Genomic DNA, 15322 nt, shown 5'->3' on the forward strand with positions numbered 1-15322 from the left:
AGTCTGTCAGGTGGAGCAGATTGCAGAGTCTGTGGCAGACTCTTGGGAACTCAGCCTGGTGAGGAAGTGCCAGTGTTTGGTTTGATGGTTGTTTTTACCCAGGCAAAGATAGTGCACGCGGATGGCTCCCTGGAAGTGAGTTAGAGAAAACTAAAGAAAGCCTAAGAGTAGAGTCTTAGATGAGGACCAACGACTTTTGAGGGGGAAGGTATGTGAGAAACGGTGGAGGCTGCCAGCAAGGCTCCTAAGAAAGGTTAGATAGATATTTGGGGCAACTGAGGTAACTTAGGGGGTGGCCTCTTAAATTGGACTGAGAGATCTGAGTCAGGCTCAAGGAGATCTTCGGAGCAGCACTGAGCCCCTGAGGATGAGCTGGGGCGAGAAGAAGAAATAAAGAAACAGCATTGAGTTTGTAGATATCTTAGGTGTAAGAGCGAAGTGTTTTAATGTGAGAGAAGAGGACTTAGATAGGGTGGGAGAAATTCAGCATCACATCCTTGAGCTGGATGGAGATTGGGAGACCCCTTTGGCTCTCTGAGCAACACCATGGTGGTCAGCAAGAACAGGTGCCTTAGGAAAGGTGGCAGAAAGGGAGCCAACTAGAAAGGGGTTGATCCATTTTCTAAGAAAGATTGGTGTGATGTGAAAGCACCAGCTCTGTTCCACATAAGAAATACTGGAGCCCTAGCCGGTTTGGCTCGTGGATAGAGCATCAGCCTGCGGACTGAAGGGTCCCGGGTTCGATTCCAGTCAAGGGCATGTACTTTGGTTGCGGGCACATCCCCAGTGGGGGGTGTGCAAGAGGCAGCTGATCAATGTTTCTCTCTCATCGATGTTTCTAACTCTCTATCCCTCTCCCTTCCTCTCTGTAAAAAATCAATAAAATAGCCGAAACCGGTTTGGCTCAGTGGATAGAGCGTCGGCCTGCGGACTGAAGGGTCCCGGGTTCGATTCCGGTCAAGGGCATGTACCTGGGTTGCGGGCACATCCCCAGTGGGAGATGTGCAGGAGACAGCTGATCGATGTTTCTCTCTCATCGATGTTTCTAACTCTCTATATCTCTCCCTTCCTCTCTGTAAAAAATCAATAAAATATATTTTTAAAAAAAATCAATAAAATATATTTAAAAAAAAAAAAAAGAAATACTGGAAACAGCACTAGTCACGAGAGCACAGGAAACCAAAATTGCATCCAGAGGTCTCAAAGGCCATGTTTTTGAAGTGAGTGTAGCTGATCTGCAGGGTAATGAAGTTGCATTTAGAAAATTCAAGCTAATTACTGAGGATGTTTAGGGCAAACCTGCCTAATTTCCATGGCATGGATTTTTTTTTTTTTAAAATATATTTTATTGATTTTTTACAGCGAGGAAGGGAGAGAGATAGAGAGTCAGAAACATCGATGAGAGAGAAACATCGATCAGCTGCCTCCTGCACATCTCCCATTGGGGATATGCCCGCAACCCAGGTACATGCCCCTGACCGGAATCGAACCTGGGACCCTTCAGTCCGCAGGCCGACGCTCTATCCACTGAGCCAAACCGGTTTCGGCCATGGCATGGATCTTACCATGGAGACAAAATGTGCTCCACGGTCAGAAAATGGCAGACCATGACTGAAGCTCGTGTTGATGCCAAGACTACCGGTGGCTATTTGCTTCATCTCTTCTGTGTTGTTTTTACTAAAAGACACAACAATTAGATTTGGAAGACCTCTTATGCTCAGCATCAACAGGTCCACCAAATCCAGAAGATGATGATGGAAATCATGACCCGAGAGGTTCAGACAGATGATTTGAAAGAAGTGGTCAATAAATTGATTCCAGGTAGCATTAGAAAAGGCTTGCCCATCTATTTGTCTGCTCCAGGATGTCTTTGTTAGAAAGTCAGAATGCTGAAGAAGCCCACGTTAGAGTTAGGGAAACGTCACGGTGAAGGTAGCAGTTCTAGAAAAGGTACTGAGGCTGAGGCAGGTGCTAAAATTGAATGAGCTGATGGTTTGAGCCCCAGTCCAGGAATCTGTTTAAAGGCAGACTTTTAATGGTGACAAATAAAATACCCTGTTTGTGCCCTGCCTGGTTTGGCTCAGTGGATAGAGCAGGGGTGGGCAAACTTTTTGACTCGAGGGCCACAATGGGTTCTTAAACTGGACCGGAGGGCCGGAACAAAAGCATGGATGGAGTGTTTGTGTGAACTAATATAAATTCAAAGTAAACATCATTACATAAAAGGGTACGGTCTTTTTTTTTTAGTTTTATTCATTTCAAACGGGCCGTAGTTTGCCCACGGCTGGGATAGAGCATCAGCCTGTGGACTGAAGGGTCCTGGGGTCAATTCCGGTCGGGGGCACATGCTCTGGTTGCCGGCTCAGTCCCAGTAGGGGGCAAGTGCAGGAGGCAGCCGGTCAGTGATTCTCCCTCGGCATTGATGTTTCTATCTCTCTCCCTTCCTCTCTGAAATCAATAAAAAGAAAAGAAATCCTATTTGTGATTTAAAAAAAAAATTGGGAGAAACTTTGGGGATGGGTTTGGAGGGACCTAGTCCAGTCTCACTGACTTTTCATCCTGGCTTTCGACAGGGTGGTGAAGGAAGAAATTTCAGATGACAATGCCCGCCTTCCCTGCTTCAACGGAAGAGTAGTCTCCTGGGTAAGGGGCCCGGCTCTGAGGGCCCAGTCCCTCCTGTATCACCAAGCTCCTTCAAGCCTTAGTCTGGCCTTGTAGCCCAACCCCTGATTAGTTGTTGGAGATCCTGGCTCTTTGCTTCCCCACCTGTTTGGAGAGCTAGTTGAAGTCCCTCATCCCTCTCTCTCTGGAGCCTCTAATGCTTCCTCCTGCTTTTTGATGCTTTTCTCCAGGCTCAGGCAGACCCTGTCCCCTTTCTAGTCCTTTCCCTCACTCCCATCTCATATGCCTCATGTCCCAGTAGATCCTTTTTTTTTATCACTTGCATCCTTCTAGCTTGTGTCATCCGATAACCCTCAACCCGAGATAGCTCCCCCAGCCCAGGAGCCTCGGACAGAACTGGTGCCTCCAACCCCACCATTACCCCCTTTACCACCGGAGAGGACCAGTGGCATTGGGGACTCCAGACCTCCATCCTTCCAGTGAGTCCTTGGGATTCTTGGGCGGGGTGGGGGTGGGGGGGCAGAGGAGGAGGGAATCGAAGCCTCTTGGGCGGGGAAGCCAAGGCTTTGGAACTCTGTCCCACTGCCTCCCGTTGGCGCCATCTCTGCCCCTCTAGCCCTAATGTGTCCAGCAGCCGGGAAAATCTGGAGCCTGAGACCGAAACGGAGTCAGTAGTGTCTCTGAGGCGGGAGCGGCCTCGCAGGAGAGACAGCAGTGAGCATGGCGGTGAGGGGTCGGGCTCTGAGGCTGGGTAGACTGGAGTTGGGAAGGGGTTGGGTCAGACCCGAGCCTTGATGAGGGTGAGGAGCAGGCGGCTTGGTGCCTGAAGTTGCCATTCATACTCAGCTGGGGGCCACAGGCCCAGTGGCCCCTCGCGGCTGGAGCGCCACTTGGCTGGGTACGAGAGTTCCTCAACCCTCATGACCAGCGAGCTGGAGAGCACCAGCCTGGGGGACTCCGACGAGGACGACACCACGAGTAGGTATGGCTCCACAGATCTCCCCAGGGCACCAGCCCCTTCTCTTCCTTCCGGCACCCAGTCCTCTCACCTTTCTCTGCCTGCAAGTGCTCCCTTCCCCCTCCTGACAGGTTCAGCAGCTCCACGGAGCAGAGCAGTGCCTCTCGTCTCCTCAAGCGCCACCGGCGGCGGAGGAAACAGCGGCCACCTCGCCTGGAGAGGGTGAGGGGGTCATGGGGTGACTGGATCTTGGGGAAGATGGGGACCTGGGCCTTGGCTAAGTGGGTGTGAGGGCCCAGACAATCCCAGACCTGTCCCTGGGTTGTTGAAGGCAGTCTAGTCTAGCTCCTTCCCTCTTTCCCACAGACCTCATCCTTCAGCAGCGTCACCGATTCCACCATGTCTCTCAACATCATCACAGTCACACTCAACATGGGTATGAGGGAGCCAGGGACGGGGGTTTGCGGGCCTGGTCTCCAGGGCGCGGGGGTCATGTGGCTTGGGCTTCCCCTCATCACATGGACTCCTTCCACAGAGAAGTACAACTTCCTGGGCATCTCCATTGTGGGCCAAAGCAATGAGCGGGGAGACGGGGGCATCTACATCGGCTCCATCATGAAGGGGGGGGCCGTGGCTGCTGACGGGCGCATCGAGCCGGGGGACATGCTTTTGCAGGTGTGCTGGGCAGGGCACTCGGGCAGGGGTCTCGGCCTCTCCCACCCTGTCTCTGACCCACTGCCCCTCCCTTCCAGGTGAATGACATGAACTTCGAGAACATGAGCAACGATGATGCGGTACGAGTGCTGAGAGACATTGTGCATAAGCCAGGGTGAGCCTCTGAGCTGGTCTCGGCCCTCAGTCCTCTTGTCTTGGCCTTTTCTCCTTTTTGTTTTATCATTTTAAAAAGTAGTGAAACAACATTTATGTACAAGGTGTATAAAACAAAAGATGCGCAATGTAATGAGTGATTCTAGCATGAATGAGTACCCCTGTCACCACTGCCTAGATCATGAAGTAGAAGATTGCTGATACCCCAAAAGTTTCCCCCAGTGTCCCTTCCGGCTCCCACCCTCCTCACGGCCCCTAGGAGTAATCATGCTCCTGATTCTTTGGTCATCACGGTGACGAAATCTTCGCTTCGCTTGATAGTTTTACCAGCCACGCATGTACCCTTGAACAACATGCTTTAGTTTTACCTGCTTGGGGGCTTTCTCTGAATGGAAGTGTACAGTGTGTACTCTCTTGTCTGACTCAGTATGTTTCTCAGAGTTATCCAAGTTGGTGAGTCACCCTCATAGTGGATGGAGCCTTCCACCCTCATCTTCTGGGGCCCAGCTATGTCTTTTCTTCTCTCCCTCTCTCTGTCCCTCAACCCGTTCTCATTCCAGGCCTCCGTCCTCCGGAGGCCTCTCTCCACACCCTGCTTGACTGGCCTTCTCTCCCCACAGCCCCATCGTGCTGACTGTGGCCAAGTGCTGGGATCCCTCTCCCCAGGCCTATTTCACTCTCCCCCGAAGTGAGTGATGCTCAGGAGGGCCTGCAGCGGAGCCTGGGCGGGCTGGGGCGGGGTCCCAAGGCTACGGGGAGTGGGTGGAGGAAGGTCAAATCAGAGTCAGGGAGGGACAGGGATGGCTCTCCGGGACTAGGAAGTGGTCATGTTGGTGGTTTTCTCTGTCCTAGATGAGCCCATCCAGCCAATTGACCCCGCTGCCTGGGTCTCACACTCGGCTGCGCTGACCGGCACCTTCCCAGCCTATCCAGGCTCCTCGTCCATGAGCACCATTACGTCAGGGTCCTCTTTGCCTGATGGTGAGCCCCTAGGCCCGCCTCATCCCCCCTTCCCAGAAGGCTGCAGTGTTGTGATCCCCTTGCTCCTTGGGAGTGGGCTCTGCCTGATTCCCTGCTTCTCTGTCAGGCTGTGAGGGCCGAGGTCTCTCCATCCATACAGACATGGCCTCTGTGACCAAAGCCATGGCCTCTCCAGAGTCTGGACTGGAAGTTCGGGACCGCATGTGGCTCAAGATCACCATCCCTAATGCCTTTCTGGGTACGGCTGGGGCCTGGGCACGGGCCATGGGAAGGGGAGGAGGAGCCAAAGCTGGGAATGGCTCAGGCCAGGGGTGAAACAAGTCAGGGAGAATCTGAGGCCTTTTTCTGCTCGGGGTGATCCCAGGTTCGGATGTGGTCGACTGGCTCTACCATCACGTGGAGGGCTTTCCTGAGCGGCGGGAGGCCCGAAAGTACGCCAGCGGACTGCTGAAGGCTGGCCTTATCCGGCACACCGTAAACAAGATCACCTTCTCTGAGCAGTGCTATTATGTCTTTGGAGACCTCAGTGGCGGCTGTGAGGGTTGTGAGTGCCTCTCTCTAACCTCAGACTTTGCCCAGAAACCAGTTAGGGTCACTGTGGACCGATGAGCAGTATGTGCCCTGCACTGGCCGATGACACAAGTAGGGGCTAACGCCCACCAGTGTTCTGCTGGACAAGCTGAGCACCAGGCACAGGCTGTCTGCTGGGGGCTAGGGCGCCTTTTCCTGAGTTGCATAAAAGCATATGGGACTTGTGGTGGCCCTGGCTGGTTTCCTGCCCCAATAGTAGTGGCAGGTGGGGAACTTCCTGTTAGAGGCCCTTGTTGGAACCCCTGGCATGGATGGTTCTGGGGAAACGGTTCACAGTTCCTCTTCATTCAACGTCTTGGCGTCCTGGCCCTTTGAAGCAGTGACTTAGTCTCTTCTCTTTCCAGACCTAGTCAATCTGTCTCTGAATGACAATGACGGCTCCAGTGGGGCTTCGGACCAGGACACCTTGGCTCCTCTGCCTGGGGCCACCCCTTGGCCCCTGCTGCACACCTTCCCCTACCAGTACCCAGCCCCGCACCCGTACAGCCCCCAGCCCCCACCCTACCATGAGCTCTCATCCTACACTTACGGTGGAGGCAGTGCCAGCAGCCAGCACAGTGAAGGTAAGTAACTGCCAGACACCAATACAGTGTGGGTGGGGGACGGGGACACCAGGGAGGAGGCAGGGGCAGGGGCTAGGGAGGCTGAGGGGCCTTGGGCCTGGGCTCAGTTGCCCCCTTACCCTCTCCCCCAACAGGGAGCCGGAGCAGTGGGTCCACACGAAGCGATGGGGGTGCAGGGCGCCCAGGGAGGCCTGAGGAGCGGGCCCCTGAGTCCAAGTCTGGCAGTGGCAGTGAGTCAGAGCCCTCCAGCCGCGGGGGCAGCCTTCGGCGGGGTGGGGAACCTGGTGGGACTGGTGATGGGGGCCCTCCCCCTTCCAGGAGCTCATCAGGAGGTGCTCCCAATCTCCGAACCCACCCAGGGCTTCATCCCTATGGACCACCCCCTGGTATGGCCCTTCCCTATAATCCCATGATGGTGGTCATGATGCCCCCACCTCCCCCACCTGTCCCTCCAGCAGTGCAGCCCCCGGGGGCCCCTCCAGTCAGAGACCTCGGCTCAGTGCCCCCAGAGCTGACAGCCAGCCGCCAAAGCTTCCACATGGCCATGGGCAACCCCAGTGAGTTCTTTGTGGATGTCATGTAGAGCCAACAGTGCGCCATGTGGGAGCTCTACCCCTGGCCTGTCTAGTCAGTGCCTGGTGCTCCTGGCCTGTGATTGGGTGTCTTGTCAGGCGTGTTCATTACTCCTCTGTGGTGCCTGGGTGCCTGGGCTCAGCCTGTCCTGTGGCTGCTGCCTACTGTGAGGTTACCACTGTGACTCTTACCAGCAGTGCCTGGTTCCTCCCCCTTCCCTCAGGGGTGTACAAGGGACCTTTGGTTATTTTTAGTATTGTTTTTTTTGTACGCTTTTTGGGGGGTTAAAATAGATTTTTCTACATATTTTAGACTATTTTTTTAGTAGATATTTCCTCTTTTATATGAAGAATCCCTATCTCCCGGCCCTTCTTTTAACCCCCAAATGTGACCTCATCCAGTCACCTCTGTCCTGCTACCCTGGGAGGAAGAGGGGGGGTTGGTCACCCTTGACAGCAGTCAAAGAAAGCTGGGGTATCTGGTATTTGGGGGCCAATGTAGCTGCATTTGTTATTCTATTTATTTTAGTCACTTGTATAAAACACCAAATAAAGCAATAGGGGCAAACTCCCTACGCCTTTGGCTCCTTTTTTTGGGAGGGAGGCAGGCAGCGAGGAAAAGGACTCAGACACAGTAGCAAAGCATGACTTTATTTGTAAGGCAGCGAATGCTCCCTCTGAGAGCAGGCACAGTCCTGGAGTAAGGCCCTTCAAGGGAGAACCAGGGCCCACAGAAAAGGGGCCTAGGCTTTGGCTTAAGGCACACCCTGGCTCTGGCTGGGCGTATTCAGAAGCCGAGGGGGTTGCTGGTGACCACGCCACCCTGCTCCACCAAGGCCTTGGAGATGCTTTTGAAGTTGCGGAAGAGCTCCTGCTGGTGGGGGTCAGACTGCAGAGCAGCCATGTTCTTCTGGATCCGGGCTGCAGCCTGGGGACAGGGAAGGGGGTGTTCGGGACTGTGCCTTGGGCCCCCCACCTGCTCTTGGCAACCCCGAATCTCACCTCAATGCACCAGCTGTCGCAGAGCATTTTCTCATGCTGGGCTGTGGGGTGGCCCTCACTCAGGGATCGGGAAGCCCTGGTGGGAAGCAGGAGACAAAAATTCAGGGCTGTGACCCTGGCCCAGGACCCCCTTGCAGCCCAGGCCTCCCACACTGCCTCCTCACCTGGAAAGAACCACCACCATGGCATAGAGGTCAATGGCACTGTCTGCCAGACGCTGCAGCACAAACTGTTCATCTGTCAGGTAGATGGGATGGGGGGAGGGGTGTTAGTCGGAGGGAGAGGAAAAGGGGGGAGGGGTGGGTATGGGGTAGGTCTCACTCACTGACAATATCCTTCTTGTGTTTTATCAGCTTGGCCTCCACCACAGTGGCAAACTGCTCCAGGGCTTGTGTTGCCTGAAGCGATGAGGAAGGTGCCCAGGCTCAGAGGGGGCACAGCCCCATCAGCTCTGGAGGCAGGCTGTCTCCCACCCACTCAAGCGTTGACTCCTTACCAGTTCACCACTCCGATTCAAATCCGGATGGATGACGCCACTGAGACTCAGGCCACTGCCCAGCCCTGCCCGCCTTAGAGGAAAGGGGAAAGTGATTGGTTAGTTGCCATACACTTACACTAACCTGCCCTACCTGGCCCCGAAGCTTACCGCCTCAGCTGTTTGCCCGCCTCTCCTAGCAGCAGGCCGGCATTCCCCAAAGGATTCTTTAAAGCTTTGCCAAGCCCAGAGAGTTCCTTTCCTTTGTCCTGTGGGCAGGAGGGTACAACCGTCAGGGTTCCGTCTTCCCCTCCTCCTCCCCTCAGTTCTCCTCCTCCTTACCATGCAGCCCTGCAGAGCCACAAACAGCCGAAGAATATCATTCGTTCCCTCAAAGATCCTAAAGATGCGAAGATCCCGGAGCACACGCTCTACTCCAGGCTCCTAGCACAGGGAGAGATAAATCACATGCCTGTTGAGTGAGATGTGCCTGCCTCCTCCTCCCAGCCCAACTGCACCTCCCAAGGGCAGAGAACCCTCCCGTACCTTCATGAAGCCCATGCCCCCCATGATCTGGATGCATTCGTCTGTCACCTGCCAGGCTGCCTCCTAGGGACAGAACCACAGAAGGTTGCTTTTGGAGCTGAGCTTCCGAACTAGGCTCCCCCTCCCTGCAGCCTGAGACCTCACCGAGCCAAAGATCTTGCTGATGGCGGCCTCGATCTGGAAGTCCTTGGACCCCTGGTCCATGTTGGCACTCACCATGTAAGCCATGGACTGAGGTTGCGTGGTTGGAACATGAGAACAAAAAGGGCTGCATTAGATTTGACCTGATCACCCACATCTCCAAGACCAAATCTGCCCCAGCTCCTGCAGCCCTTGCCTTCACCTTCTAACTCCATGTGTCAGGCATGTTGAAATATTTGGTTCACTGAGTTAGTTCATCAGGGGATTCTAGGAATCTGACTTCTTGAAAGGGGTGAAGAGGTAAGTGTGGGTGTGGGGGTAGAATAAACTTCAGGTCCCTTTGGAAAGCACCTCAGCAGAACAGCATGGCTCTCCCCCTTCTGCAGCGGCTGAGCTGACTATGCCTCCCCGCATCCCCTAGGGCATTGGTGTAAAGCTGGAGACCCACTGCCCCAGGTGCTGCTGGGGGTTGTAGTCTGACCCGACTGAGAAGGCCACAGGAAAGGAACATGGGGAGGACACTTCACCTCTGTCACATACTGCAGCATAGCCATCCGGGCCAGCTTCTCCTGGATCAGCCCGAAGTTGTGAATTTTCTCCCCAAACTGGGTACGATTAGCAGCATGATCCACCTGGAAGAAAGCACCTGTGTCCCACTGTGGTTCTCTAGTCCTCCCAGGAGAGGGGCTGGGCTGGGCTTTGGCCACAGCCAAGGAGAGAGCAGTGTAGGCTAGATGGAGACCTAAGTGATCAGGTCTGGAGCTGCTGGTGGGGGAGGGGTCTCTGCAAGGGAACGGGGACATATAGGAAGGGGGACAATGTGACTTAGATTTGGGCTCTAGGGACTCAAGCAGGGTACTCACCGCCTTAGCAATGATGCCCTTCATGGTGCCTGCAAGAGCCGCCGCCATGCCAAACCTTCCATTGTTGAGAATGTGCATGGCGACCTTGAAGCCGCCCCCCACCTCGCCCAGCACATTCTCTGATGGCACTCGGACTCCATCAAAGTACACCTCTGCCGTGTTCGAAGCCTTGATGCCCATTTTCTTCTCGGGGGGCCCACTGTGATAGGGCAGAGCAGAGCAGAAGTGTGTTCAAGTTGCAGGGAAAACTGCCCCTTCATTTCCTATCAACCAGGGAGGAACTACAACTCGTAACCTGTACACAAGTTCCCTGCATGCCCAGAGGGCTGAGGAGGTCTGGCCCTGTCCTGCCCTGTGCTGGGCTCATTGGTGGCTGGAGCTAAAGCTTTAGATCAGTTTCATACGTTTTAGTCCCAAAGGAACACTCTGTAACACTCTGCCCTGTAACAGCCATTGGCCCCGAGCTCGGTACTGCCCTCCCTGGCTCAACCTTTTTCTTCCTCCCCAAACCCACTCACTGGGTAACACCTCCAAAGCTCCTCTCCACCACAAAAGCTGTGATCTTCTCCTTCACGGCTCCCGTGGCTGCATCGGTAACTGGTGTCTTGGCAAAGACGGTGAAGATTTCTGCCAAGCCCCCATTACTGTGGAGAGAGAGGGCAGTCAGGGTGCGGAGGACAGAGCAGTGTGGCCTGGAATGGGCAGAGGAGGGGAGAAATGGGAGGAAGATTGCCTGATCCAAATCTTGCTTCCATTGAGGGTAAAATATTTTCCACAGGGACTGGGCACAGCTGAGGTTCGGATGGAGGCGGCATCTGAGCCACTGGAGGGCTCAGTTAGACAGAAAGCTGCTATAGTCTCTCCTGTTGGGCAGAAAGCTCCTTTACACCGGGCCCATCGCGGGTATGATGGGCACTGAAGGTCCCTCAGTGCCCCCCCCAAGTTACCCCTTAACACCTCAGGGTATATTCAGTTTCTTCCCATTCCCCTACCAGCACCCTGTCATGCCTTCCCCAAATCCCTAATTAGCCCGACACCCCTAATCCCTGGGGCTACAAGGCCTGCCTTACCTGATGCCAGTTTGGGGAGGTATTTTTCTTTCTGGGCCTTCGTGCCAAAGAGCAGGATGCCTTTGAAACCAATGCTCTGGTGGGCCCCCAGGGTGATGCCCACACCAAGGTCGTGCATGCCCACGATCTCCACCAATCTGGCGTACTGGAGGGGAAGCAGGCTGTAACTGGTGGGCAGAGCCCGACCTGGGCATTCCCAGGAGAAGGGAAGTGGGACCATGGCCGGGAAGGGCACTGGCTGGCGGGTGTCCAGTCCAGGTCATGATGGCTTCCTACCCTGTCAGGTAGTCCCCACTTACACGAGATTCACTAGGATTTGGGAACCTGGGTGGGGGTCCATGGCCCTAGGGGACTGTATGCAGTTCAGTGATGTGTCTGGAGGGGGTGTGTACATATCTTGAGAGTCCGTATCCCGCAGGTCCCAGGGCAGGGACTGGGCACACTAGCCCCAGGATGAAGGAGCTGAACCTGCCAAGCTGAGTAGACCATAGACCTGGATGCTGGGAAGCAGCTGCGGGGCTCTCACCTGGGTGTTGCAGAGGCCCACGCCACCCAGTTCACTGGGTACTTGCAGACCAAAGGCGCCCAGCTCCTTGAGGCCCTGAATGGTGGCCTCCTCCACCTTCTCCAGCATGTCGTTCTTGGCAGGATCGTTCACCTCCTGGGAGGGCACAGGATCCCGCATGCAGGCTCCTTTAAAGGTCCGAACACCGCTCCCACCCCACAGGGACCAAGCCCGCGATTCCCCAGGCCCAGGTTATTTCTTACCTCGAAGAAACGGGACACAGGCCCCACCAGCTCTTTGAGAAACTGTGTCTGCTCCTCGTTGAGCACTGCGGGGGCAGCAGAGACAGGCCAGGCCAGGTGATCAGGGGAACCTGCCCCGCCCCCGCCCCTGTCCGCTCGGACTTGCCCTGCCCTTACCTGACGGGTAGGGGAACACCTGCTCTGTGGTGAGCTGGCCCTTGAACATGCCCACCGCAAAGGACTTAGATTCCTGCCACAGGGGAAGGAGGAGGTTTCAGGGAGCTGGCTGCCAGGGTGGCCCCTGGGCCGGGCCCGCCCCGCCCCTGGCGGCTTAGATCGGGGCCACATACCGCCTTGGCCGCTTTCTCCCCGGTCGAAGCCTCAGAGGGGAGCGAATCTGACTTGTCCAGAACCGCCTGGGGAAAGGGATAGTCAACGCGCTGGGGAAGGGTCTGCCGAAATGCCAAGGAGAGCGGAGGGGCAGAGCGAGGTGCCCGGAAGGGCAGACCCGGCGACCTCTCACCTACTTTCATGCCCGGGCACCCTGGCCCGCCCTTTCCCCCACTTTCGCTGCCAGAGCGGTCAGCGGGTCACTGCACCGAGAGGGAGACCCCTGTCGGCGGCGGCAGGGAGGTGGGGGCCCGGACGGTCGCCCACCCCAAGGCCACCGTCGCTTTCTTACCTGAGCGGCCCCACTGGCATAGGGTCGTTGAGCCGGGCCGGGCCGGGGGTGCCCCAGGATGGCACAGGGCCGTGCGCTGTGGGGGGTGGAGGGTCAGTCCTGGCCCAGCCCCCGGGCCCACCGCCCCCACCCCTCCGGGCATACACACACCTTCCGCCCCCCAACCTCAGCAGCTGCCGCCCCACGCTCGGGGCCCTCCTCGCCGCCTGCATCTCTGAACCGCCTTCCTTAGCCGCTGCCCTGAGCGCTGACCTCGCGCTCTGGTTCTGTCTGCGAAAGCCAGGGTCCTACCACCTCTGACTCATTCTCCACAATGCACCGGGCGGTGGGCGGGGCTTCCGGCCGCCGGGGCATGCTGGGAGCTGTAGTTTTGGAGCCCCCCCAGCCCTGCATTCTGGTTGACCTAGGGGTGATCTCCAAACGTCCCTTCTCTCCCCCAAACTCCTTCCTGCCACCTGTCCGAACTAGAGTGTAGCCCTCGGAAGGCGTGATCGGTTAGGCCGGGACTGAAGAGGGAGGAGCTTAGCAACTGCAGCCAGAGGGATGGAGGGTGGGCTGAAAGGAGCACTTACAGGTGGGTTAGAAAGGAGAGGCGGGGAGAGAAGTGTAAGCCGGATGCCAGAGACAGAGGCATGGAAGGATGACTCTTCGGTCTCCCTGGTGAAATTTACAAAAGGGAGGAAAATGGCGGGGTGGGGGACTCCAGCTGGGGTGTGAGTGTCCCGAGCATATTCTCCTGAGACCTAGGAGGTTCACTAATTTGGGAAACACCAACATTTGCACAGTAGGAAGGACCTCCTCTTCCCTCCTGGGTGCACTGCCTCCCCTTAGGCCTCTGAGACCTTCCTCAACACCCACCTCTCTGCACCTGCCTTCTGTTTCTTCCTGAGACATGTGCTCAGGCCAGGCCTGTGGGCAGATGGAGCTCTCCAGGCGGGAGAGGAACTGCAGGGATCCTCATGTCTCTTCCCTCTCCCACACTTCTCTAGCTCTGGGTCAAGAAGTCCCAGTGGCCCTGGCCAGTGTAGCTCAGTTGGTTGGACCAAAGGGTAGTGAGTTTGATTCCCAGTCAGGGTGTGGGAGGAGGCCCATTGATGTTTCTCACACTGATCTCTCTCTCTCTCTCTCTCTCTCTCTCTCTCTCTCTCTCTCCCTTTCTCTCTCTAAAAATTAAGTTTAAAAGAGTCCCAGGTAATTTATGCCCTTTTTGCCATTCCCACTGGGGCAGGCCCAGGAGGAGAGACAGAGCTGGGCTCGGCTTCCTCTGTTTCTGAGCTGTGGGAGCCTCCGTGGGAGGCAGCCATCTTCCTCAGTCCCTCAGGAAAGTGTAGCTAAGTTGTGACTGGCTTTGGGGAGAAGGGGCCAGGGTGTGTGGAGCAAGGTGATGGTGGTGGTGCCTGGAGACCTGGAGAAGAATGGGCTATCTGGTTGGTTCAGAGAGTGCCTTCTTTAGCTAATGGCTAAAACTGGGTTGGGAGAACACAGCTCAGCTTCAATCCTGGAGGATTAGGGAGATTAAAGGGAGAGAAGAGAGAGATGTCCGAGAGACCAAGAGGTGAAAAACAGGAGCCTTATGGAGGAGACCCCTGGGGGTGGAATGGGGGCTGAGACTTTGGGGATCCCTCTCCCTGAACCTTTCCATAGAGTCTGGGGTGAAAGGGCCAAGGCTGGGAAGATGAGGTGAGTACATTGGTCTCTCTGTCTCTTTCTTCTCCAACCCACCCTCCCTTGCATTTCACCAGCTCCCAGGTCAGCCCTCTGGCTCCTGGCCCCCCCTCTGCTGCGATGGGCACCCTCTCTCCTCAGGGTCCTGCACAGTGACCTTTTCCAGGCCTTGCTGGGTGAGTGGTCTCCCAATTTCCTAAGGAACAGTCGTGGAAAGGGCTGGCCTAGGCCTGTGAGGGCCATGACTGAACTTGGGGGCTGGGTGGGAGCCCGGAGGTCATGTGGTCCGAGCAAGAGCCTCGTGCAGGGGTCATCCCCACAGGGCTCCGTCCTCAGTGTCCACCAGCTTGGGCTGGAGGAGCGCCTCCCTTACCAGACAGCAGGAGGCAGGGTGATGGCTGGGGTGGCCAGGGAGGCGAGGGTGGGGAGTAACTCGGTGCTGTTCCTGTGGCAGACATCCTGGACTGTTATGAGGCTTCCATCTCAGAGAGTCAGGTAGGTAGGACGAGGGCCTAACTTTCCGAGGGTTGAGCAGAGTCCTGCTGATACTGAACTGACACTTGGGGACACAATCCCAAGCCAGGGGCACAGAGAATGCCTCTCCCGTCCCCGAGCCCCTTCTCCGGCTTGCTTCCCCCTTTTTGTCGCCGGCCTCCATTTCAGGCACTGAAGAGTTGAGGATATGATTACTTTTAAGGCTTCCTCTTGTGAATCCTGTGGGAGAACTAGGACCCTGGGATTCCCTCCTGCCAACCCCTCCCTCACTCGCACCCTCTTGCCATGGCCTCCTCTCCAGTATTTAAAACAACCATGGGTGCTCCCTGCCCAGGTATGGTGCTTCCTCCTCTGAAAAATGTAATCTGCCCTCATCGTGTCTGCTGTCACCGCTGGGAGCTGGGCCAGGTCTCATGTTTTGCCTCAGGGCCTCTCTGCTTTGCTTCCGTCTCGTTTTCCATGAACCCGGGCTCCCTCCCAGGACTGAAAGTGTATACTCTGCCCAGGCCACCCCCCCTATC

The 15322-nt window shown here is 56.1% G+C and overlaps 2 protein-coding genes across 3 annotated transcripts; one reads left to right on the top strand and one right to left on the bottom strand.

Annotated features, from left to right (window-relative positions):
- Window positions 1–2550: 2550 nt before the first annotated feature.
- DVL2 (dishevelled segment polarity protein 2) lies at window positions 2551–7686 on the top strand (the record flags this gene model as incomplete). The annotated part of the gene is made up of 14 exons (XM_006107941.1): window positions 2551–2643; window positions 2956–3101; window positions 3239–3348; window positions 3469–3604; window positions 3712–3802; window positions 3947–4016; window positions 4116–4255; window positions 4333–4409; window positions 5029–5096; window positions 5261–5389; window positions 5496–5627; window positions 5754–5933; window positions 6325–6543; window positions 6678–7686. Coding segments are annotated over 14 exons (2040 nt in total), but the record flags the coding sequence as incomplete, so codon positions are not given.
- Window positions 7687–7747: 61 nt separating this feature from the next.
- Window positions 7748–12929, bottom strand: ACADVL (acyl-CoA dehydrogenase very long chain). Of its 2 annotated transcripts, none has more exons than XM_006107936.2 (20): window positions 12792–12895; window positions 12642–12717; window positions 12310–12375; window positions 12137–12209; window positions 11981–12045; window positions 11739–11873; window positions 11213–11357; window positions 10876–11005; window positions 10661–10786; window positions 10143–10341; window positions 9807–9911; window positions 9283–9369; window positions 9139–9201; window positions 8935–9036; window positions 8764–8861; window positions 8614–8686; window positions 8443–8515; window positions 8282–8354; window positions 8118–8193; window positions 7748–8043 (listed from the first exon to the last, which is right to left on the bottom strand). In XM_006107936.2, the coding sequence occupies exons 1-20, from the start codon at window positions 12851–12853 to the stop codon at window positions 7903–7905; spliced, it is 1968 nt and encodes a 655-aa protein (XP_006107998.1). In that variant the 5' UTR covers window positions 12854–12895; the 3' UTR covers window positions 7748–7902. The 2 variants fall into 2 exon arrangements, with proteins under 2 accessions (XP_006107998.1, XP_006107999.1); XM_006107937.3 differs by having other exon boundaries at window positions 7766–8043; window positions 12807–12929.
- Between the last annotated feature and the right edge of the window lie 2393 nt (window positions 12930–15322).

The sequence above is a fragment of the Myotis lucifugus genome, unplaced genomic scaffold, assembly GCF_000147115.1.
Source record: "Myotis lucifugus unplaced genomic scaffold, Myoluc2.0 scaffold_1590, whole genome shotgun sequence".
Taxonomy (NCBI): Eukaryota; Metazoa; Chordata; class Mammalia; order Chiroptera; family Vespertilionidae; genus Myotis; species Myotis lucifugus.

Excerpts from the sequence above, each read along its gene's own strand:
- ACADVL (XM_006107936.2), bottom strand. The coding sequence starts at position 12,853 with ATGCAGGCGGCGAGGAGGGCCCCGAGCGTGGGGCGGCAGCTGCTGAGG. Across the intron at positions 12,210-12,309 it reads GGGAGAAAGCGGCCAAGGCG|GAATCTAAGTCCTTTGCGGT; the intron begins GTATGTGGCCCC and ends CCCCTGTGGCAG. Across the intron at positions 9,037-9,138 it reads GGGGCATGGGCTTCATGAAG|GAGCCTGGAGTAGAGCGTGT; the intron begins GTACGGGAGGGT and ends TCCCTGTGCTAG.